Source organism: Emydura macquarii, unplaced genomic scaffold (assembly GCF_026122565.2).
Source record: "Emydura macquarii macquarii isolate MOO-44397 ecotype Brisbane River unplaced genomic scaffold, CSIRO-AGI_Emac_v2 contig_1043, whole genome shotgun sequence".
NCBI classification, from domain to species: Eukaryota; Metazoa; Chordata; order Testudines; family Chelidae; genus Emydura; species Emydura macquarii.
The window spans coordinates 16287169-16310625 of NW_027131180.1; the positions used below are offsets into that span (position 1 = coordinate 16287169).

At 39.6% G+C, this 23457-nt stretch overlaps 1 protein-coding gene across 4 annotated transcripts; it reads left to right on the forward strand.

Annotated features, from left to right (window-relative positions):
• The first annotated feature begins 662 nt into the window (after window positions 1-662).
• On the forward strand, window positions 663-21601 carry U2AF1 (U2 small nuclear RNA auxiliary factor 1). Of its 4 annotated transcripts, none has more exons than XM_067545181.1 (8): window positions 663-800; window positions 4160-4247; window positions 8250-8316; window positions 12665-12714; window positions 13619-13717; window positions 15619-15752; window positions 16220-16312; window positions 18269-21601. In XM_067545181.1, exons 1-8 carry the CDS (start codon window positions 757-759, stop codon window positions 18441-18443), a joined length of 750 nt encoding a protein of 249 aa, XP_067401282.1. In that variant the 5' UTR covers window positions 663-756; the 3' UTR covers window positions 18444-21601. The 4 variants fall into 4 exon arrangements, with proteins under 4 accessions (XP_067401282.1, XP_067401281.1, XP_067401283.1 ...); XM_067545180.1 differs by lacking the exon at window positions 8250-8316 and adding an exon at window positions 9221-9287; XM_067545182.1 differs by lacking the exons at window positions 663-800; window positions 8250-8316 and adding exons at window positions 1479-1834; window positions 9221-9287.
• The last annotated feature ends 1856 nt before the right edge of the window (window positions 21602-23457 follow it).

The following is a 23457-nucleotide window of genomic DNA, read 5'->3' on the forward strand; positions in this document are numbered from 1 at the left end:
TCCCCCAACATCCTCTGTGGTGAAGACTGAGGCAAAGAAATCATCTAGCATCTCAGCAATATGCTTATCTTCTAAATTCCTTCTGTTAATGTTTGCTTGATCCTGCAAGCCCCTCAGCCAATCTCTCCAGGGCTTCCTCCTTTTGATGTCCTTAAAAGATTTCTTGCAGTTTGCTTTTCTACTTTTTCACTATTTCCTCTTCAAACCCCATCACAGCCCAGCCAGCTCCTACCCTGCTGCTTTAGGAGGCCCAGCGTTGCCAACTATAGTTGCTAGCGGGAGTCTGGTGTGCGGGTCGAGGGGCAGGTCCCTAAAAGCCCCAGCACCGGGAGTCCCGTGATTAGGTGGGACCCTCACATTTCCCTTACTCTCGTCCTGGCGGGGAAGAGCCAGGCCTGGGGCCGAGCCACGCCCAGCCATCTCCTGCCCCAGGTCGGGCTCGAGCCCCCGTCATTTGAGCCACACCCGTGACGTGGGGCTCCCCCGTCCCTGCCCTTCACACGCTGGCTCCCGGCTGAGCCGCGGGGCGGGGAGTCCAGGACCCGCGCGCTCTGGGGAACGTGGGCGGGTGGGGAGAAGAAAGAGGGAGGAGGAGGATATGGCGGCGCATGCGCGGGAGGCAGCCGCGCCTCCCCAACGCTCTGGGCGGTGGGCGGGTCCGAGCGTTTCCGGCGCGGAACTGTGACGCGCTCACTCGGCGCCCGAGGTGGGGTGGGGGGGGTGTACTGTGTCCGTCCGGCGGTCGGTCGGTGGGAGATGGCGGAGTATCTGGCCTCCATCTTCGGCACAGAGAAGGACAAGTGAGTGCCCCGTGCCGCGCCACCGGCTCAGCGCTCCGGGTACCCTGCAGGGGAGGATGGCGGGGGCGGGCTCGGGCTCATGCGGCCCGTTCATATAATGGGTTTAAATGCGGAGTCTCCCCTCCCCCTCTCCCTCCAGGCCCGCCGGGTTCTCGCGCCATTAGGCGCGCGTGCGTGCGCGCGCGCCCAGCCCTCTCGCCGCCGCGGCAGTTACTGCTTCCCGTTCTCTGGCCTGGGGCGGCCGGAGCGGCCTTGGCGATTGGAACGTGGCGGCGCGCGCTCCCGTCTGTGGGTAGGGGAGGAAACAGGGCGGCGCGCGCGCGCTGCCACCCAGAGACCAGGCCCGCGCGCGGCGGTTAGACTCCGCCGGCGATTTAATCACCTTGGTCTCTGGTGGGGGCGCGCGCGGAGGGTAATCGCCCTGTGGGGGAGGGGAGACACCGTTCCCGCTCCGGGCGCGCTGCAGGCGGCAGAGTTTTTCCACGCGCCTATCTCCGCCCGCCCGCCGGGTGCTTGAGGCCGCGGCGGGGCTTATTCGCTCATCCCCGCGGGGAGCCGGCCTGCACGCCCCTGTGTTCGGGGGAGGGGACGGCAGACACTTTGTGCGCGCGGGACGCCGCCGCCGCCGCACGTGCTCTCTGGCGCTGGCGGGGCCTCGGGCCCGGCTCTCACCCGTCGCGCTCCTCCTGGCGGTGGGAGTCTGCCATGCTACGGGCACGCGCCTCCCTGGCGTCCCGGGTTAGAGCCGTGAAGAATCAGGGAAGGGGCCCGGCGCCCCGCCGAGGGCTGTTTTCAGCGCCGCCCCGCCCCCTCGATAGAGCCTCCGCTCTGCGACCTCCTCTGCACCCGGTAGCTGAGTAGATCCAGGTCCTGCTGCTGCTGCTGCGGGTCTCTCTCATCAGATCGGTGCTGCCTGTAGAGCTCTGGGTTGCAATAGCAAAAGCGACACCGCTCTGCTGCTGTTTGCTGCTCGGGGAAGCGCTGACCAGCAAAGGCCCTGGCGCTGTTGGTGTGCGGCGCATTCAGGAGCAATGGTGTGTGGCCTCTTCACCTTTTGTTTTATGTCTGGAAGATTCATTTTTGCAAATACGAAGGCCAGTAGGTTTTTTTTGGTTTTTTTTTTTTTAAGCATAAGTTCTGTAGAAATTGAATATGGCATTGATTCTTTCATTGCCCGAGTAGATTTTTGGTGGCTCATGATCATCCTTCTGCCCAAAAAGGAGGGTTATGTGGCTTTTTAATTTTGTTAATGTTGCTGTCTATTTGACAGAATTCGGGCAAACATTTTTGAACCCTTTAGGGACTGAGGGTGAACTTCCCTCCGACCCCATTCCCCGCATCAGTCCCATTCATTCTCAATGAGGAGATTTGAAAATGAAATTTTGAAATTGTCTTTGAAACTGTCACTGAGCTGAAATTGTTGGGGTTATTAGAGATTTTGTAGTTAGGTTTTATCTTTGGGTTTAGAGTGAACTCAATACTCTGGTTTTTGGAGACAAGCATCTGAAGGTATATCTACACTACAAGAGCTGCTATAGTGTAGATACATACTACAGCAATGGAAGGGGGTTTTCCATCGCTGTAGTACATGCATCTCTGAGGGCTTGTCTGCAGTTAAAATGCTGCAGTGGCACAGCTGCACAAATGCCTTTGTAGCACTTCAATGAAAACTCACAAGGGGGAGGACCTCTCCTGTTGGTGTAGGTAATCCAATTCCCTGAGAGGCGATAGCTATGTCAGTGGGAAATGCCCTCCCATCAACATAGTGCATAGGGAGTTAGGTTAATATAACTGCATTGCTCAAGCATGTTGCTTTTCTACACCCCCGAGTCACGTAGTTATACCAACATAAATTGCTAGTGTAGACCAAGCCTGAGAGGCAGCAGCAACTAGGTCAATGAAAGAACTCTTCAGTCGACCTAAGGCGACTGCAGGGGGGTTAGGTCAACCTAACTACATCACACAGAGTTTAAAACTTCACAACCCTGAGTGAGGTACCTAGGTCAACCTAAATTCTAGGTGTAGGCCAAGTCTGAATTAGAATATAATCTCTTATGTGTGTGGAATGTTTTATGCTGTGATCTGGTGATAAAAATTGCTTCCTAGAAGCCCAAATATACACTTCAGTTGCCCTTCAGATTACTTCCATGTCTGTGATGGTGACTGTTAAGTGGAATTTATTAAAATCATTGGTGTCAACTTACAACATGTGTTATGCACAGCCCATTAGAATTAAGTGCTCCTTCCTCCATTCCTCTGTTTGCTCTTTGCAATTGAAGCTACAAAGTTAAATTTACTAATTATTTAAAGTAAGTTCTGCTTTTTAGTCACTGTAGTGAATATACCACAGTTAAGGTGGAGGGATAGGAGGGACATAGCTAGTAAATAAGTTTCCTTTTCATCTAGATAAAAGGAAATGTGGAAGGAATTGTTGTAAATTGTGAGTGTAGAGATAAGGAAAAGTAATCTTGCTTTTGTCTGAATTTATATATGTTATGTGTATGCAAATAACCCATACTGGCAGTTTTCATCTTCCCGGTTCCACACTATCTAGTGTCTGTGCTTACTTTTCATAACCAAGGTAGATAAGTCCTTTAAATAGAAGAATGAAGGCCTATCATCATTAGTTTGTGGGCAGATTATGCTAATGTGGTACAAATTATCTGTTGATTCTAAAGGGAAATAGTCAAGTTTAGCAGTTGTTTGCACTTGTGAAAGTACCAATACTACCTGTTCACGTTGTATGTTTCATTAGGAGCTAGCAGGGCATTGAACTGTGTGTTGGGGGGAGCAGGAGAGAGGGGAGCTGAGCTGAGCTGATGGCATCTGTCTTCCTATGCTGGAAATCACATCTCCCAGCTGCAGAGTAGACATATCCTTAAGTGTCAACTATTTAACTGTTGACTGTTTTAGCTGGTGGGATGGGAAGACATATGGAGTGAAGCTGGCTGAGAGGAGGAGGGACATGGGGCTTGCCTGGGTGAAGAGAGAGAGAGACAGGAAAGAAGGAGAAAAATGAAAAGATGGGGAAGGAGGAGAAACAAATGGGAAATATAGTGATTATCCTACAGGTGAGAATATTTTCACACTGACTGATGCTGAATGTAACAACGAGGTATTGAACAAGTACACTTTAGTACTTTAGGTTGCAGTTGATCGGTATGCTCTTGACTGCTGTGGAGTTCGGCTGATCTCTCAGGTCATGTATGAGGGAGAATCAGTATAAACTAACCAGTCCTATACTGTCCTGGACTTTATTAACTTATGTAATTGTGCATTAATGTTGTTGATAGATAAATACTAATTGCATATTAATATCCTGTTTCCATAACTAATTATTTCTTGTTTTTTACTTGCAGAGTCAACTGTTCATTTTATTTCAAAATTGGAGCTTGCCGTCATGGGGACAGATGTTCTCGATTGCACAATAAACCAACATTTAGCCAGGTTTGTTTCTTCTTGAAGAATTTATGTACATATATTATAAATGTAGATTCTAAGAACTTCAAATTAATAATTACCATATTCCAAAATTAACTGGTGCCAAAACACTAACTTTTTTAATGGGTTTTTTGTTTCTGGGGAGGGAGTGTTCCCATTTTCTTTTCCCAGCATTTCTAATTTTCTACTGTCACCGTAATGGCTGCAGGGAGTGATGCTATCCTAAGTTTTTGTCTATAGTAGAGAACAAACAGTGCTAACTTTAAGGCATGTGCCTTCTCAGTGATGTTTAGGCACTTAAGCTATCCCAGTTGGATTATATCACAGACAGGTGGCAGCATGTTTTACCCATCCCAAATGGGAGAACTTCCAAACCTTTTTTAACAAATTTGCTTCCTTATCTGACATGGTCAAAAGAGAGTGTTAGAGGTCACTTGCTTAGCCCATTGGGTGTGGAAGGATTGCTTCTTAACCTGTCTTGTTGCTTAAGAATCTACGATTGGCTCTACATATTATTCAGTCTGTGGCTGGATAAATGTTACCTATGAAATGAGGAGTGGATTGAGTGGATATATGCTAAAAAGAGAGGGGTGTGTATTTTTTATTTATTAGCACTACAGTTCTCTCAAAGAACCTCTTCCACACTCCTGGAAAATTTCCACATTTAAACTCCAACTTACGTTTACTTTGTTTTCTATCATTGCTGATTGTCAAGAAATGCAGGTAAAGAGATGATTTTTCATTTATTAAATGATTTTTAGTGGTTATGAAAGTTGTTGCATTTACAGCTATTTTGCCCCAGAAATACAATATATGCAACAGTGGAAGTGCCTTGCTAATATGCCTCAATCATGACCTGGAGAGACCACTTCTAGTATCTCATCTACAATAGAGTTCTCCCATTTTAGGCAGCTGCTTTAGAATTTCTCTTGCAAACATAGCTATGCTAATGACAGTGATCAGAGAATAACCATGTATTTTTAAAAGCTGTTTTAATATGACAGTGTAGAATCCTAGAAATGTAGGGCTGGAAGAAGTCAAGTCCAGCTCCTCGTGTTGAGCGAGGACCACATAAACCTTAGACCAGCGGTTCTCAACCAGTGGTACTTCGCAGAAGGCTGGGTGGTACGCGAGCCGTACCATGCCGCCGGAAGTGCCCACCCACCCACCCCTTGGAAACCCTGCCGCCGAAAAGGGGCAAACGGCAGAAGGGTTTCGGTGGAGGGCATTGTTCCCCGCATGTAACCCGCCGCCACGAAACCCCCCGCTGCCGAAAGTCCCCCCCCCCCCCTTTTTTTCCCCGAGTGGTACTCAGGGGAAAAAAGGTTGAGAACCGCTGCCTTAGACCATCCCTGACGTGTTTGTCCAGGCTGTTCGTAAAAACATTCAATGAGGGGGATTCCACAACCTCTTGGAAGCTTATTCCAGAGTTTAATTACCCTTATAGTTAGAAAGTATTTCCTAATACCTAAACTAAATCTCCCTTGCTGCAGATTAAACCTATTACTTCTTGTCCTACCGGGTGCATGGAGAAAAATTGATCATATTCCACTTTATAACAGCCCTTAACATATTTGAAGACTATTTTCAGGTCCTCCTTTGATCTTCTTTTCTCAAGACTAAACATACCCATTGTTTCTTGACCCCTTTCCTCATATCAGCTTCCTAGAACTTTTATCACTTTTGTTGCTTACCTCTGGACTCTCTCCAGTTTGTACGTTTCCTATAGTGTGGTGCCCAGAGCTGGCCACAGTGTCCCAGTTGAGGCCTCAACAATGCCAAGTAGAATGGGATAGTTACCGCCCATGTCTTACATATGACACTCATATTTATACACCCCAGCATGATATTAGTCTTTTTTGCAACTCCATCACAAGGTTCAGTTTGTGATCCACTATAGCCCCTAACTTTCTCAGCAACACTACCGCCTACCCAGTTATTCCCCATGTTGTAGTTGAGCATTTGATTTTTCCTTCCAAAGTGAAGTACTTTGCACTTGTCTTTGAATTTCCTCTGAATTCAGACCAGTTCTCCAATTTGTCCAGGTTTTTTAATTCTAATCCTGTCCACCAAAATGCTTGCAACTCCCCCAACCTTAATGTCATCTGCAAACTTTAAAGCATATGCTCCACTCCATTATCCAAGCCATTAATGAAAAATATTAAATAGTACTGGACCCAGGACTAACCCCTGCGGGATCCCACTGAATACACCCTCCCAGTTGACAGCAAACCGCTGATAACTACTCTTTGAGTATGGTCTTTCAACGAATATTATCTTATAGTAATTTCATCCAAGCCACATTTCCCATTTTTGCTTATGAGACTGTCATGTGGAACTGTATCAAAAACTTTAGTAAAATCAAGATATATCACAGCTATTGTTTCCACTCATCCACAAGTCCAGTAAGCCTGTCAAAGAAGAAAATTAGGTCGGTTTGGCATGGTTTTTGACAAATCCATGCTGGCTATTCCATATAACCCTATTATCCTTTAGGTGATTTCAAATTGATTGTTTAGTATATGTGGGTTATCACAAGCCTAGTTGTATGGAGAACTGGGTTCCTAATTTTATCACTGGCTTCCTGTTACAACACATCTAATGGATATTTAATTGTTTCTTAATGTGGCCCAGCAATTTTCTCTCTGGCAATTTAGTCCTTGGTTTTGCCGCTGAGATTGGCAGTGTAACGAATGCCAGTTGAAGTGAACTGCTGGGCTTGTCAGGGTCATGTTGTGAAGTCATAGTCTACTGTTTGTGGCATTGGATTTGACACACAGGCTGGATTGTGATGTCACTAATGAATCTGACAGGTGTAATAGGTTGATTATGGAAGTCTGTTTTTATGCAAATATTGGTAATCAGCTCTGATGGAAAATCAAGAAACGGATCTTATTATAAGGGAGTTGTTGCTATGGTTATGTTTTATTGTGTTGCCACCAATATTTGCTTTGGTTTCTGTGTTAGTCAAATCAGTATGTGATTTAAATGTGACTGAACAAATTCTAATCTCTTGGTGGTATTAAAAATAATGTTACAGGTGAGCAGCAACATTAGACCTGTCACCTGGAAGGCATATAGTAGTCATTCAGTAAACATTCTTATATATGCTTGCCTTCAACTTAACTAGGTATTACAATGCTGGTTCTGTTTAATTTTTTTTAAGCTGTAAACTTAATGTGATTTTTTTTTTAAATATAAAAGTTAAATTAAATTGGGGATGAAAGTTCATGCAAACTAACATTAAATTTGTATATTAAGTAATTAAATCTAAATCTCTTTGAGATGATTACAGTGATATGGACGTTGGAATTTTATGTAATGTTAGTTTACTAACTTAAACATGGTTTGTTTTTTCAGACAACTTGATTTTAAGAAGAACGGTACAAATGTAAGGTTTCAAGTCTGCCTGGTCTAACTCTTCAAGTAAAAAGCAGAAGGGCTAGAAGGATATTGTTCTTAATTGAAGGATCGGAAAACGTGAACAGTTAAAACTATTATATTATTTAAACAGAAATTCCACCAAGAAAATGCTTACTGAGACCGTATGAGGTATCTAGTTGGTTTGAAAAACTTGATATCTGAGGCAACATTTTGAAGACTTTACAGCATCGCATGCTATGTGCTGCGCACTGACAGAGAATGTAGCTTTTCTAGGCTCACAATAACGAAGTTGGTTTAAATTATGATAAATTTGGAAATATGCATAACATTGAGAAGCTTGAAGTGCAGGGTGATACTGTACTTCTAACACAAGATGTCATCACTTATCCACACATAAACAGTTTCAGTAAATATACTTGGGACAGTTCACTAGGGAAACCAAACACAGCTCTTTCTTGGTGGTTAATTTAAAACTGTTTTCATAATATGATGGTTTGGATGCAGTTTCAGAAGATACTCTGCAAATACAAAAGGAAATATCTTATGAATAGTTGTCTCTTTGCAATTGTCTATTATATGCACAGCAGCCAGTAGAATTCCCCTTTTTATTTTTTTTCCCCGCAGACCATCTTGATTCAAAACATCTATCGTAATCCCCAAAACAGTGCACAGACGGCTGACGGCTCACACTGTAAGTCCCAGAGTTGGAGAAATTTTTTTAAAGAATGGTGTTAAAGAGCCCACTCCTAATTATGAGAAAATAATGTTGGCTTCTGAGCTGCTGACATAAAGCTGTTGCAAACAGGACAAGTGATGGAACTCATCTTGCGCATATATCAAGAACTTGGTAAATGTACACGTTTATAAAGTGCAGAAAGTGACTTTTCAAAAAGGATAAACTAATCGGGCTTCCTTGATTCAAAATCATTTACACAGTTTACATCCTGTAACTGTTAAAACCTGTCACTTATTGTTGCATTCATTTTTTTAAATGATTAAATTGCAGGCATTTATCAAATTCTTGATATAATATGAAAACTTAGGTTTATTTATGATATACGGTAAGTTGACCAAAACTGTGCATTTTATTTCACCTTTTCTTTTTTTAGGAAATGGGGATTTCATGTTATACCATGATTACTGTGTTATACATAACAGCCTATGCTGTTTTTTATACGTTTTGAGGGGTTGTTTTATTAACTAATTGTTCAGTAAGGCCATATTCAAACATCTGAGTATGTTGATACCCTTACATGTTACAACTATTACTATGACACTTGGATACCATTCATTGTATTGGAAACTTTTTTTTTTTTTGACTGACCCCATGTAAACTCCTCTGTTGTAATGGAGGTGAGCAAAGTAACTATTAAAATAAAAATACAGTAATCGAGTATCATGAGATCTCTATTGATTTACAGTGTTAAATTGGTTCAGAAAGGTCACCAGCTAAGTGAAAACTTCCCCTCTTGGGAAAAAAAAATAACTACCTCTCTTTCAGCACTGAGACTCGGCTAAAGCGATCACCAAAAGGAAACCAGTTTCGTGTTAAATTTCTTTTCCATAATATAAAGTTGTTGCGTTTTGTATTTCAGACCATTGCCCTCTTGAACATTTACCGTAACCCTCAAAACTCTTCCCAGTCTGCTGACGGTTTGCGCTGTAAGTTCATACAAGTTCCTTCACTGGTTCCCTGGGCTTCATTGTCAGAGCTCAGTGTCGACTTAAGCTGGTCTACCATTTTAGCTTAAAGGATCAAACTGACCACACTTTCATAAAATGTCAACAATTTTTTGTCCTTCTCACCTCCTCTCTCCCCATAAGAATTTGTTTCTTAGGAGAATTTGGGTACTTGTCCATTAAATCAAAAAGTGGTTGAACTGGTACCCCCTGTAAAGCAGTTTTGATCCACTGCTATCTCCTTTTCCCCTTCTTTCTCCCTGCCACTTGCCTGCATCCTAGAAATATATTTTTGCTGTATATTTTAAAGGTATGCATTAGACTTCACTGCTCAAAAAGCAGGACAGCTACACATTAACTTAATCCATAACATGTTTCCCACCATTATGTTAATGTTAAGAGCACTCAGATTTGGAACTTTCAGACTGCTTGCAAAAATATTTGTCCTAGGCTAATGATGCAGCTCCCATTTAGTGACTATTTTGGAAGATTAATATACACTGACTAATGCTACTCTCATGCACCTGTCCTTTTGCATAAGTGCATGTTTAAAATTCTTCCTTGCTTTGAAAATTCAAATTCCAGAACTAAGTTACATATTTTCGTAGTAGGAAATAATTTTAAAAGTACACTCGGGGAAACAAAGTAGTTTGGATATTGTTATGAACTAATTTCTTAACTCTTCTATAGTTAGGAAGTGGGCAAAAAGTCTCGTACTGTGCATCATGACAGAAGTCAAATGACGGAAATTGTCAGTCTGTGACTACTGATCTGTCATTACGATTGAACTAATGACACTAGTAGAATAAGATGTAAGGGGTTAGAACTAAAAAGATGGGTTTATTTTTCTAATATCTTGTAACAAATTGAACATTGAGCATGGTAGTAAAGTTTTGTGCAGCTGTTCCTTTTTTAACCACTGGGTCATAGACTAGTTCAGATTAGTTACCAGCATTTAATTAGACATTATATTTTATTAAATCAAAGATGAATTTCAGAGTGAAGTGAAACAATGTAGGATAACATAAACAGCATATTTTTCTTTTAACAAAACTAATGCCCCTGATTAAATCAACTTGACACTTTTTTAATATAAATTATCAAGCTGGGGTTTTTTTTTAGAAATAGAATGTTGCTTATGAAGTTTGTCTAGGTTTCTGAAGTTCCATTGACCTGTAGGCTTTTTGTAATAGATGTTTACAGTGCTACTGCTATCTGTGTATTGCAAAAAATATGCAGTTGGCTATTGGTACTTCCTACATATCAACTAAATTCTCATGAGCTGGTAACTAATTTGTACAGAATTAAAGTTGCTTGGTTTGCTGTGCAGCTGTTTAGATTTTAATTTTCCAGAGCCTCCTGGAGTTGTACAGTTGCAAGAGCCTTTACATAGGTAGACAGATTCTCCAAGCTAGTATTTAAATATTAACATCAAACGTTAGTGTATTTATGTCGATATGTGGGTAATTGTATAACAGAGCCTAACTGTACTGATATGGTGTAGTTACAGCTCTATTTTATCAATGGGTTTGCTGAAACCCTCCCTGTATCTTTTCAGCTTTGTCCCTATTTAAATACTGCATGTATTCTTAATGGGTAGCTATTTAATGCTATTGTTGCTATACTGTTTTCCTCTCCATTGTTGTCATAGAGGATTAACATTAGTTTTGACCAGTAAAAGTCTTGATTTTATCTAGTTGTTGGGCTTCTCAAGGTTCAGAGACTGATAGCCCTTGAACTTGAATGTTTGTGAAGTCTCTTTATGATGCCCATCCTTTCCAATTTAGAGGGACACTCTCAAGTACTTCTAATTTCTTTACTTTTTATGATCTTAGTTTGACAATGAAATGTCCTTAACAGTTTTCAACACTTTCCCATTTGGTAAACTTTTATCATGCCCCTTTCTTCCTATGGAGCCCAAACTGATGTTTTTTTAAAAATCACTTAGATGTTAGTGTGCTGTCATAGTTGATGTGGCACAACCCTGGGAATATGGTTCGTTATTAAACTGTCTCTCTCTAGTGCATGTTGACTCAATGTTTGGGGCGTTCTTTAAAATTGCTATATAGCCAAGGGTCTCTTGAAAAGCAAATGTGTTGAATCTAAAAAGTCAAGTATCTTGGCCTAGTCTATTTGACCAGTGACCCTTTAATCTTATAGAGGAAAATTGTCCATAGTCCCATGAAGATTAGGTAGCTTGATTGGTTAATATTAATCATCTCAGTAAAGATGAAAAGCTGTTCTAAATGGCATGATTTGCAGTGTAATCCAGAAATGACTGGGTTCAGAGCACCTGTTTTTGCACAGCGACTGAGTCAAATAAACATATTTATTGGCCCATCTTCCTGCCATATTGCAGGGTTTGCTCAGTAAAGCAATGGTGTTGCATTTTAAAGGTTAAAACATTGTTCTTCCATGAAGTGCCAGATCTTTTTTAAAGCTACGCTACTTGATCGTAATAAAGCCACTTATCTGATGACTTAATCAATCTGGCTTTACTGTATATGACTTATTAAATAAAATGTATGGTTAAATGGTGTAAAACTGGAAATATCTACTGTAATTTCTTTTGCTATACTTAATACTTTGAAAAATGAGCAAAATTTTAATTGCATTAGTTTTTTAGCAGCAGGCAAGCAGCACTCACCTGCAAAGGCCAGCTAGGAGAATGAAAATGATCTAACATGAATATATATGGCCAGTCTCTCGCATTAAAAAAAACATTCTGCAGTATTACAGAAAGATACATTGGCATTAAAAATGAAATGGAGAAATGCTTTCTACTGCAAAGCCCCATAGTTTCCCTCTTTACTGAGGGAACAAGAAAAGCGTATCTCGTATTCTGAACTAATTCAATGTATCATGATGAGTTGTGGTTTTAATGACACCAGTGATTTCTCAAACTAGTGTATCTGTACTGGAGGAATGAACATCTTAAAATGAAGCTTTGCCTTTAGGAAGAGAAATCTTAATTAAAATCATGCTTTAAAATAATTAATGTGACAAAATACTTGCCTTCTGTTCAGGTAAACCATTGGCAGACAGAAGGTGGGGTTCTACATTTAATCAGTCACATTTCAAAGTAAATCCTGTCCCCTTAAATTCAGAGTGTACCATTTGGATGCTGATTAAAACTTGTCTTGATTTGACCATATTAGTATCACTTACTGAGATATTCCTTTCTTTTGGGACTCAGATCTGCTCACAATTATTTTTAATACTCATAATGGTTAGCTATGTGGCATCTCTTATGCTTCAGTAGACTTCTGTTGTTTTCTAAAATATGTTTTGTAGTATGTTCAGAGTCTTGTCATTGTTCAAATATTGATTCTAATCAGTATGACTCTTGGAATTTGCAGGTGCTGTGAGTGATGTTGAGATGCAAGAACATTATGATGAATTCTTTGAGGTATGTTGAAATTCACTGTTTAAAATACATTATACTCTTCAAACATTTTTAGTTTTGCATAGGCAAACAAAAAGTTTAGTTGGTGGCAATGAAAAATTACACAAATAAACTCTCCAGCTAATCCCTGATGGGACCAAAAAGGGAAGACTATCATTCTTTCATATATACCACTTCTAATTCTGCTATTGCTTAAAATAATATTTATAAATAGTACCTTAAGTGCAGGTGACACTTCACATAACAAGAAATGTTTCCTGCCTCAAAGATAAATGATGATGAGATCAGCTGCTGGAAGAGATCAGAGGTGGAGAGGGGAAAACCCCCCCCACAAATTAGACATTTGGTTGCTTGAGTGACATTTATCCTATTAGTGTCTAAATATTTCTGTATAACCTCTGTTCTACATATTAAACATATAATTCCTGCTATAGTCTAATTTGCCTATAACTCTATTATTTATACTAAACCTTGGATTAAGTTTCAAAACAAAATACTATATGGTCTGTTGCACACAATTCCCATCCCACTTCCTCACACAGTGGAGCTAAAAAGTATACTTCCACATTAGCAAATAATTAATAAATTTGGAAGTGTAGTGGACCAAAAGATTGGCTTTTATTTCCAAAAGGGGTGACTTTAGTGTCTTGTATATCTCGTTTTCTAAATACAGAAAAATTACCTTTTTGTTTTGTAGTTAATTATTTTATCCTTGTTTTACGCACAATGTGTTAGATATTGTCCATGTACATAGGCTGACACAGTATCTGCCCATAAATTTACAGACTAGGACCAGAAATGTATGAAGGAAGAACTGTGTTCATGCTTAGTACGGGTTGATTGTCTTGTAGGTATTTTTAATCTATCTGATTTACACAATGTGTTTTTAATACATTTCTCCATTTAGGAGGTCTTCACGGAAATGGAAGAAAAATATGGTGAAGTTGAGGAGATGAATGTTTGTGATAACCTTGGAGATCATCTAGTTGGAAATGTATACGTAAAGGTAAGATACAAAAGCATTTGTGCAACAAAGAAAAATTGTATTTATGATGTAATATACACAATTAACATTCACAGAATCTTTATGAAAGTAAATACCGGTACAGTGGAATAGTTATACATATGTTAGAATTAAAATCCAAACCAGGGAGAGTGGAAATACATCCCCTTACTGTTGAATCTATCATGTTTTCATAAAGTTTAATCTCACCTTTTTAATTGTGAAGATATTTACCATAGATGAGCTGTTGTCGGGTTTACATTTGGACATTTATAGTTTACAGCTCTGAATTTCAAACTGTTAACTTTAAAGTGTGATTGTGACATGCTTGATTAAATGTTAAGTACTTCATTGTTGGACAAAGGCCCAGTTGTGTTCAGCAAATACAATTGAGAGGAGTTTCCATTGACATTGAATGTCTTGCATGCCTCTGAAGCTTCTCAGGACAGAAACACCAGGTGGTTTTAAGGAGAAGATGAGAATAGTTGGGTTCAGTTATGACTTTAGTGGACTGAGCTGATCCTGGTCACAATTAGAGTAAAAAAATACTGAACTGTCTTTACTGTGTATTGATTTCTCTGTCAACTGATTAACCTACAATACAAATAGATTTTTAAATAAAATTCCAATCAGTTTTTTTCAGATGTTGCAAGACTATTAGATTGTTTTAATACTTTCCCTAGTGAAACCTAATAAATAGAGTATTTAATATTGTAATGCACAGCACAGTGTAAAATTTAAAATTAGAAGTACAGTACACTTAAAGGGTCAATCAGATGAAAATCATACTTTAACAATTCTTGCCCATCTTGCTAGCTGTTGAATTTATTAGCACTTTAATAACTTGCCTACCCTTTGTGCCTTGCTCAGCTTGAACATTGAGGCTAGACCTTTTTTTCTAATGGTGATGAGATCACTACTCAAACTGGAATAGGTATACAAAAAGATTAAATTAAATAGTGGTATAAGCCTAGTCATAAAAAAAAACAAAAAAATCCCCAAAAGAATAAGCATTTGCAATAACTGTTAAGATGTGTACAGCCACCTTAAATGTTACCAGATTTAACCTGCCACCCCTCTTAACCCTAATACTAGCTTGTTGCATGCCTCCTTTCATTGCCCACTCAGACTTCTGACCATCCTCCCAGAATGTTGATGAATTTGAAAAGTTTTTATCATATGCTTATTTTCCAGTCAGTTTTCCTTTTTGGTTCTTATGTACTTAGCACTCTGTATTGTTTTGGATTGTAAACACTGAGAGGTGGGAATGTCTGTTTAAATCTCCCAAAACCTTTTTATTGCTTACAATTGTGTTTATCAGACCTTCTTAGAGTACATAAATTTATGGTCTAAAATACTTAGCAGCCTCTTTAAATCTAATTGCCCAATAAATAGTAAGTTTGATAGAGATTTTGTATTCATCAATCTGAAATACTTGCAAGTAATGTTATCTAATTCATATTTCTCACAAATGCCTGCAAGACCAGTTAGTCTTTTAAACAGGGAATGTTAATGTTCAACATAATTCTGTAGTGTGGAGAAAAACCATTGCGTCCTCTCCACATTGCCTGTTCGTGTTTAAAATGTTACTGTTTAATAATAAACCAATTGTGTCCACATGTCTTTTATAAGACACCACTTAAAAGTAAGGACAAATAGAACATAAAATGGAGAAATATCAAGACTTTCCAGACTCAATCTTTGAACCATAATTGACTGGTAAAAAGCCACATTGTGCTTATTGCTAGCCTGTTGAAGCAAGTGTATCCTTAAAATTAAAAAATAAATTTCTAGTTTTATTGCTGGCCCTGAGCACCTGTTAAATATCCAGTAGTGAATTAAATGGTAATGTTTGACCTATATTATGTAACATTTTGAGAATGTTAATTTTACTTTCTTCTCAGTTTCGTCGTGAAGAAGATGCAGAAAAGGCTGTGATTGATCTGAACAATCGTTGGTTTAATGGTCAGCCAATTCATGCTGAGCTTTCACCTGTGACTGACTTCAGAGAAGCTTGTTGCCGTCAATATGAAATGGGGTAATGAAATTATTTTTGCTACTGCTCACTTATAATAGTTTAGAGATACACTTATGAAAAGCTTAACTTGGAGTTAAGGTTTTTCAAGGGCATTTCCAAATGATGCATTCAGTAAAAGTACAAGCAAATACACTTAGTGTAGCTTTAACTTCTAGATTCTAGAGCAACTTCAATTCAAATGCCTTAGCACCCACTTGCACTCCATCTCTTCATCTGCACAAAAAATTTCTTTTCATTTTCGGACATTTGTGGACCAGGCACATAGATAATTCCAGTAAATCATCCTCAGGCGTAACTCTAATTCCAGGGCAATTAAGATATTTTACCACGAGTCATATGTCTCAATTTTAAATGCTACATTAAAATATCAGAGATCAGTAACTTAACCACTCAGGTTTATATAGAACAAAAGGTAACAATATAAAGTGGAAATGCTTTCTTTGTAGTAATTTTCTTCTACTCCACAGAGAGTGTACGCGAGGAGGTTTCTGTAACTTTATGCATTTGAAGCCCATTTCTCGAGAATTGCGACGTGAATTGTATGGACGTCGTCGTAAGAAGTGAGCATTTGTATTTTTAATTTAAACCCAATTTATGCAAATACTTTAGGGATTTTTTTTCTAAACTTTTTGAAGATGTAAAGAATTTGATCTGACTTTGGGGAAAGTTGTTTAAATCATTTTTTCCTCTCCCAATCCAGTGCTATCATGGAATCACAGTCTGACAATTGTTGAGATTCAAGACTTAATCTAGCTCTTTACTACTTTATGGCAAATTTTAAAAATAATCAAAAATGGAGGGTGGCAGACATAGTCAGTAATGTGAAATGGAGTGTTTACCCTCTAGGTTATCAGTTGTATCCATTCCATGTTGAGAAAGTGAAAGGAATGTCTGGTTGTTGCATGTGTCAGATGAGTTGGTGATCTTGGTTCCTTTCTTAGTGGACAGTTGCCAACATCACAAAACTCTTATAACAGTTGATGCTGGTGGGCAATAGACAGAGTTGTACTCAGTGGCATGAAGGTTTCTGTTAATCTTAGTTCAGGAACATTGATGAATATGGCATTGCTGCTATTGGTATGAAACATGTTTTGTTGATAGGACTTCACTTTCCAGTATTATCAGTTTTAGACACTTCCACATATACAAAAAGTCATGTAAAAATGCTGTTAAATTGTCTTGCAATCTTTTTGGGAACTGGAGAGGTAAACTTCATTTTGAAAAGATCATATTGCATTGTTTACTGCTTTCCCAAGAAATTAAATATTAATTAATTTTTAAATTGAAAGTGTCAGGGACACATTTGTTTGCATTATTTATGCTAAGATCATCACAGTATTGTCAAAAACATGCTGCTGATTTAAGAGCAATATGGTCACTTTTCTAGCTCCTGACCTCTTTTCCCTTAATCAGAAACACTTGAGCTTGGCATCTCCTCCTGAAAATCCTTCCTCATTCTTTCTTGTGAGATTGTGAATATTGATTTTCAAGAATGGATAATGTATATGTAAAAGTGACCCGCAGGTAGTGTAACCAAAATGAGACTTGTGCCAAATGTCCCAAATTACAAGGGGCAAAGTAGGCGTTCAGCACAAATGATCTTACTTTTTCATATTTTCCCTTCCACACACACTTTTACCCTATCTCAAAATGAAGCAGCACCCAGTTCTGCTGTGACACACCTGAATGTATCATTCTTTCGTGTCCTAAGATCACCAAGCTCCCCTGAAATACGAAGTTGGCGTATTCACAAGTTGGGGCAAACACAGATGCTCGGTTCCACTTGGAGCTCCATAGCAATGCCTATAAATATAAAAACCGTATAGTTCATATTTAATAGCATAACTTTGAAAAGATTTAAATGTGTAATTTTCCATTTGGTAATAAAACTGACTTTCTAAAGCTTTTCAAAATCCTTCTTAAATATTTTTGTGACCTGGACATCCTCCCCAAGAGGCTGGCTCTGGAGCTCTGTAGTAGCTGTGACATCCGAGATGCGGGGGCTCTTACTCCTCACTAACCGGACTTTGAGTGGATGAAAAAGAAGGGGGAGACTAAAGAAGAGAAAAATGCTTTGATCTCGTGCTACTTGGGAAATTCAGTACAGAAAATCCTGATTTGTTTGGGAGTTTTTTATAAAGCAGTCCCTATGGGTTGTAGACTTGCAGTGTACCGTTAAATGTGTAAATGGCTGCAAAAGACTTCTTCTGGTGGTTGTATAATAGTGCAGTAGAGGGCTACTTACAGGGAACTGACCCTGCAGTTAACAGGTCACTATACTATACATGCTGACCCTACACTGTCTAAAACAGCAGAATTCTATAATTATGGCCTTGCAGGTTTGAAAGTGCTGGGCTCTTGGTTGTGGAAGTACCTAATCACTACTACTACTTTATTTCCAACTCTGCTCCCTTTTTTGTGGTGTTTTCATTTGAACAATTTATATCTGGGTATTCTAAAATATTGCTGTATTGCTTCTCCCATATTTAAGAACTACAATCTTAACTTTTTTGCAGGCATAGATCCAGGTCAAGGTCCCGTGAACGTCGTTCTAGATCCAGAGATCGTGGTCGTGGAGGTGGAGGAGGTGGCGGTGGTGGTGGTGGTGGAGGAGGAGGAGGAGGAGGAGGAGGAGGACGGGAACGTGATAGGAGGCGGTCAAGAGATCGTGAAAGATCTGGTCGATTCTGAGCCATGCCATTTTTACTATGTTTCTGGTAGAAAGTGTTGTAGTCAATTGACCAAACAAGTTCCTAATGAGATTTTTTTTTAAAAAAAAAAAGATGGGCTTCTGAATAAAAATTTGTAGTGATACAGTATTCTTTGTGTAACTTGTTTCTTGTGGGGGAAGTTTTTTTTAACTGTCATTCCTCTGTTTTAACAAATAGCTGGATTAACTATGCTTGCGGTAAAGGTGGCAAATGTAATGGAGGTGTGGAAGTTTTTACATTCAGATATGAATTAAACTGTTAAGGAAAATGTGCATGCCTGTGTATATAATATAAAATAATATATTATATACATGGATAAAATGCTATACTGCTTCAGAGACAGTTACAACTTAAGTTTCCCTTTTCTGTTATGCTGTCTGCTTATTTAGGTTAGTTTAGGCACATTTAAAGGAAGACTGTGCAAAGTGCATTTATTTACTCGGTAGAAATGCTAAGTTACAAAAATATGTATGTTAACAGAAGTCTGTGCACTGTCTATCACTGTGACTGTGGCATTTACAATAAACCCAATTCATTGGTGTAAAATCTAAAGCCTATTCTCTAAGCCGTCTAGAGTAGTTCAGTTGCTACTCCTGGCTGTGCCAGAATTCATAGTTAAGTTTTTTTGATTCTTCTCTCTCACTCACACACACACACACACACACACACACACACACACACACACACAAACACACACACAGCTACCTGCCTCAGGTGATTTCTTAGAAGGACAGTGTATCTAGTGCAGTATTAAGGCTAATGTTATGAATGCAATGTCTTACAGCAGGCCATCAACTTGTTGAGTAAAAGTTCATGCTCAGTGCAGCAGGGTAAGTTCTATGTAAAAATATCTAAGTATCAGATCCACCTTCATGGAAGATATTTTTTACTTGATGTTCCATTGGCTGTCCTTTAACTGAAAGCATCATATCAGTATTCAGGATAAGCAGTAAGTTGGGTGCTAGTGAAAAGTACACTGTACCTTCTCTAGCTGTCATCTGCTCACTTCCAAGATAAGATCTGAACTGTGGTTAAAAGGATCTTTTCCTACATAAGGCACTCGCATAGCAGAGCTGATGGACAGGAGCCTTTTTATTACATGTTTAAAGTTGATATTTTTAGGCTTACTCTATCTACATTCTTCATTTTAGTTGTGAATCATAGCTGTACTTCATAAAGCATGCAAAATACGTTATATGGGATTCAGTGCCTCTTATAGCTCCAAAGCCTCTAACTGAAGTGTTGCTGGAACATCTTAAGTGCTATTTAACTTATACAGTAGTTGACTTTACAAGATGTCTAGTCAGACTTAGATCCCTGTGTGCTTATCAGTTCACGAAGTAGCATAAAGGTTTGTAGAAAGTGTGTATCAGTTACAACTTCCTGTACATCAGGAAATAACCAATTTAATTTAGCTTTCAGAAAGGGAGGAAACTTACTAATGCTACTAGTGTTTTCAAAAGCTTGTAATAATGAGAACTTGACAAAAACAGCTGTTTAAAATGGTTGAAGAATAGCTCTGTCTAAATGCAATGGTTATCCACATTTTGTGGCCAGTTTTTATCCTTTTATCCCCAAAATATAAACATAAGAAAAGACAGCACTCACTGGCATTTGAAATTGGCAAAAAGCGATTAATAATAAATATTGAAGGATGGAAGCAGAAAACCTTACACATCTTACCTCTTTAAGGTAAACTTTTGGGTCAAAATAAAAACCAAGTTAACCCCAAATGTATGCAGAATACTTTCACTAATCAGACTGTGGGGAAATCCACACATACAGGAACTTGTTTTTAAAGGATAATGGCAAAGCAAAAAAAAGCTTCTCTTACTGTACCTTTATGATGTGTAAAAATGGGTTTGATATTCTAAGATTCAATACACTAGAAGTCAGGTCCTGGCTTTTTCTCACCTGAAGGACTTCAGCAATGTTTGGAGGACCTTGGGTGGCAATATCATAATAAACTGAAACCTGGGGTGCCCCTGCCACCAATTGAGAGATTGAGATTAACTCTTAGCCCTGCAATTCACCTCAGTGTATTAATATTTACTCATTTTCTCTTCAGTGACATTCCATGTTACTTAATACTTTTTCTAGTTAGATTGTAAGATAGGGACAATATTCATGTGCATTTAGACAATGCCTAGCATAGTGTGGGCACTACTGAAATACAAATACATCAGGGATTATTTTCTTACGTTTCCTTGGCAGACATCATGTGTAAGACCTTGTCTACACCACAAAGTCCTGATGCTAACTAGCTAAACTGCTATAAGCCTGGTTTGTACAAGTTTATTTAAATTATTTTAGTCTGGTAAGCTTTTGTTTGTAAACAAGGCCTAAATTTGTACACATCACAAATGAATCGCAAAGAGCACAATTTCTCTTGCTTTGCTTTATTTTACTTCAAAATTTTTCTTCCTCATTGAAATCCACTAAATGCATCATTTTGTGGCCTTGTAGATTAATAATTTAACTGAAACATGCATTCAGGGGCACTGATAGCAAACAAGGGGATGTCACTGAATTTTACAAGGAAGAAAAGCTTTTAGAGTATGTACATTTCCACAGTCTGACTAGTGAGAGCAGAGAGCACAAATTTAGCACAAACTCAATCTTTGTAGCCTTGCCCTTCACCTGTAAAACTGCATACTACATCAGTGAAATTGTTGAGTGCGAAATTTTAAAAGGATTTGGCACAAATTTTGTCATTTCCACAAAGCCATCTAAAACTGCTAATTCAGTTTATTAATGAAAATAGAGAAACTTCACTTTATTATCCTAATGTCTCCTCCCCCCTGCCCTTTCCACATACATAACATGTAGAACAAGAACTTTTTTTGAAAGGTACCTACTCTTGACTATATCCAAATGTCAAGATTTCTTCTGCTGAACATCACTTTTAACTCATGGAATTTCTTGATCTCAAGTAAATGACAGCATATGGCACCTTCTGATGTCTGGATACACTTAATTTTAAATAAACTCATAATTCCAAGTGATTTTCTCTTTATTTGTATTAATCTCAAATCTGATTCTTCTGTAAAATACTGCTTGTCCATGAATATGATGTATGTTAAGACTGTAAAAACAAATGGAAAATTTGTTCAAAATAAAGCTTTTTTTGATACATAATCCTGCACGTGATAGATACATAACCCATCTTCTTTTAAACCAGACACTTTTTTTTTAAAACTGCCAGCAAGTTTGTGAGGTACTACAAAAATTTTAAATACCCCACCAGTCAACTAAACTATTATTTTCATTAAGAGACAAACCTCTTTTAAAAAAAAAAAAAAGATTCTAAGCAACCTTTAATCAGGCCTGGTCTACACTGATAAGGTAGGTCAACGGAATGTGACTTCCGTCAACCACATAATGTATGCGTCTCCGCTGGCAGGTCAGTTCCACCAACCTAAATCGTGGGAAAATTTGACTTAATAAAACCACCTCCACAAGAGGTGTAGTGCTGAAGTTGAACTGTATGGGTTGAATAAGCGGCAGTGTAGGCAGAGCGCAATGTAAATCAACATCGTTGGCCTTCAGGAAGTATCCCATAATGCTCTGCTCTGACTGTCTGGGCATTTGTACTTTGTTGCACTGTGGCCATGTAGGCAGGAAACAGCCCCTCCCCTCAAGCCCTGGGAAACTTAGAATTCCCATTTCCTCTTTGCTCAGTGTGGAGAGAGCTTGCCAGCAGAACTGATCATGCCCCAAACGCGCTCCAACCTGGAGTCAACCTGAGGTCTTGGATCTCATTCATCTGTGGGGCAAAGAGTCTGTTCTGGCTCACCTCCAAGCCAGCAAAAGAAATTTGGATATCTATGAGATGAGATCACATGGCATGTTGGAGAAGGGCACAATGGACGTGCAGCAGTGCTGCATTAAAATCAAAGAGCTGAGGCAGGTGTATCAGAAAACTAGGGAGGCTTACAATCACTCTGGCTCATCACCAAAGACATGCTGCTTTTATAAGGAGCTGCACGCAATTCTCAGCAGTGATCCCACCACTATACCACCATGCAGCGTACACACCTGAGGGGAATCTGAGGCCAGGATAAATGAGGACGACTCTGGATGAGGAGGAGGATGAGAATGGGACAGGCGAGTGGGGTGTCCCTTCTCCCTGAAATCCAGGAGTAGTTTGCTATACAGGAACAGCCCAGCAGGATGCAGGAAAGTGTGACTGACTGAGACGTTGGGGAAGGCACATTTGATGAGAATCTACTGCAAATCTCACTTCTGTGCTTATATCCCCAGTCCAGCTTCTTGTAACTGAAAAAAAAATAGCATGTGGTGGTGGGGATGGACTGCCACGTAGTTGATGTGCTTAAGCATAGGATTCACCCGGAAAAGTTTATTTATGTGCACAGAGATGCTCTGAGAATCCTTCATGGATATCTCCAGGAAACTTTCGTGTAGGTACTCTGCAATCCTTTGCAGAAGGTTTCTTGGGAGGGCAGCCTTATTTCTTCCCCTGTGATAGGACACTTTCCCCTAGCACTCTGTTGTTAATTGTGCAGGCATCATAGTGGAACACAGCATAGCAGCACATCCTCCCTTTCCACCTGTGTGACCCTCAGCAGACTGATATCACTCATGGTCACCTGGTGCACATTTACAGTATCTGCCCAATACATTTTTTTAAGTGTTTGGTATTCCGCAGCCATTGATGGTTTCATGGTTGAAACGCATGGTTTCAAGTTCCTAGACAGGAACTTGTTGCTATGGGTCTCAGGGATCCGCAAACAGGTACCCATATTTTTTCCCCAGGGACACTACCCTTACCCACCCCACGCCCTTTGGACTGCCAACTCAAAAACGCTTTTTGGGAGGACTATCCCCACAATCCTTCTGCGCAGGGGGGCATGCACTTGTGCTGCATGTGCAATGGAATTTTCCCCACAAAAGATGCACCAGCCCCTTACTTACCATGGCTGGAACGGCACTCCAACCCGTGCAATAGTTAGAGACTGGTATGCAGGTCTACC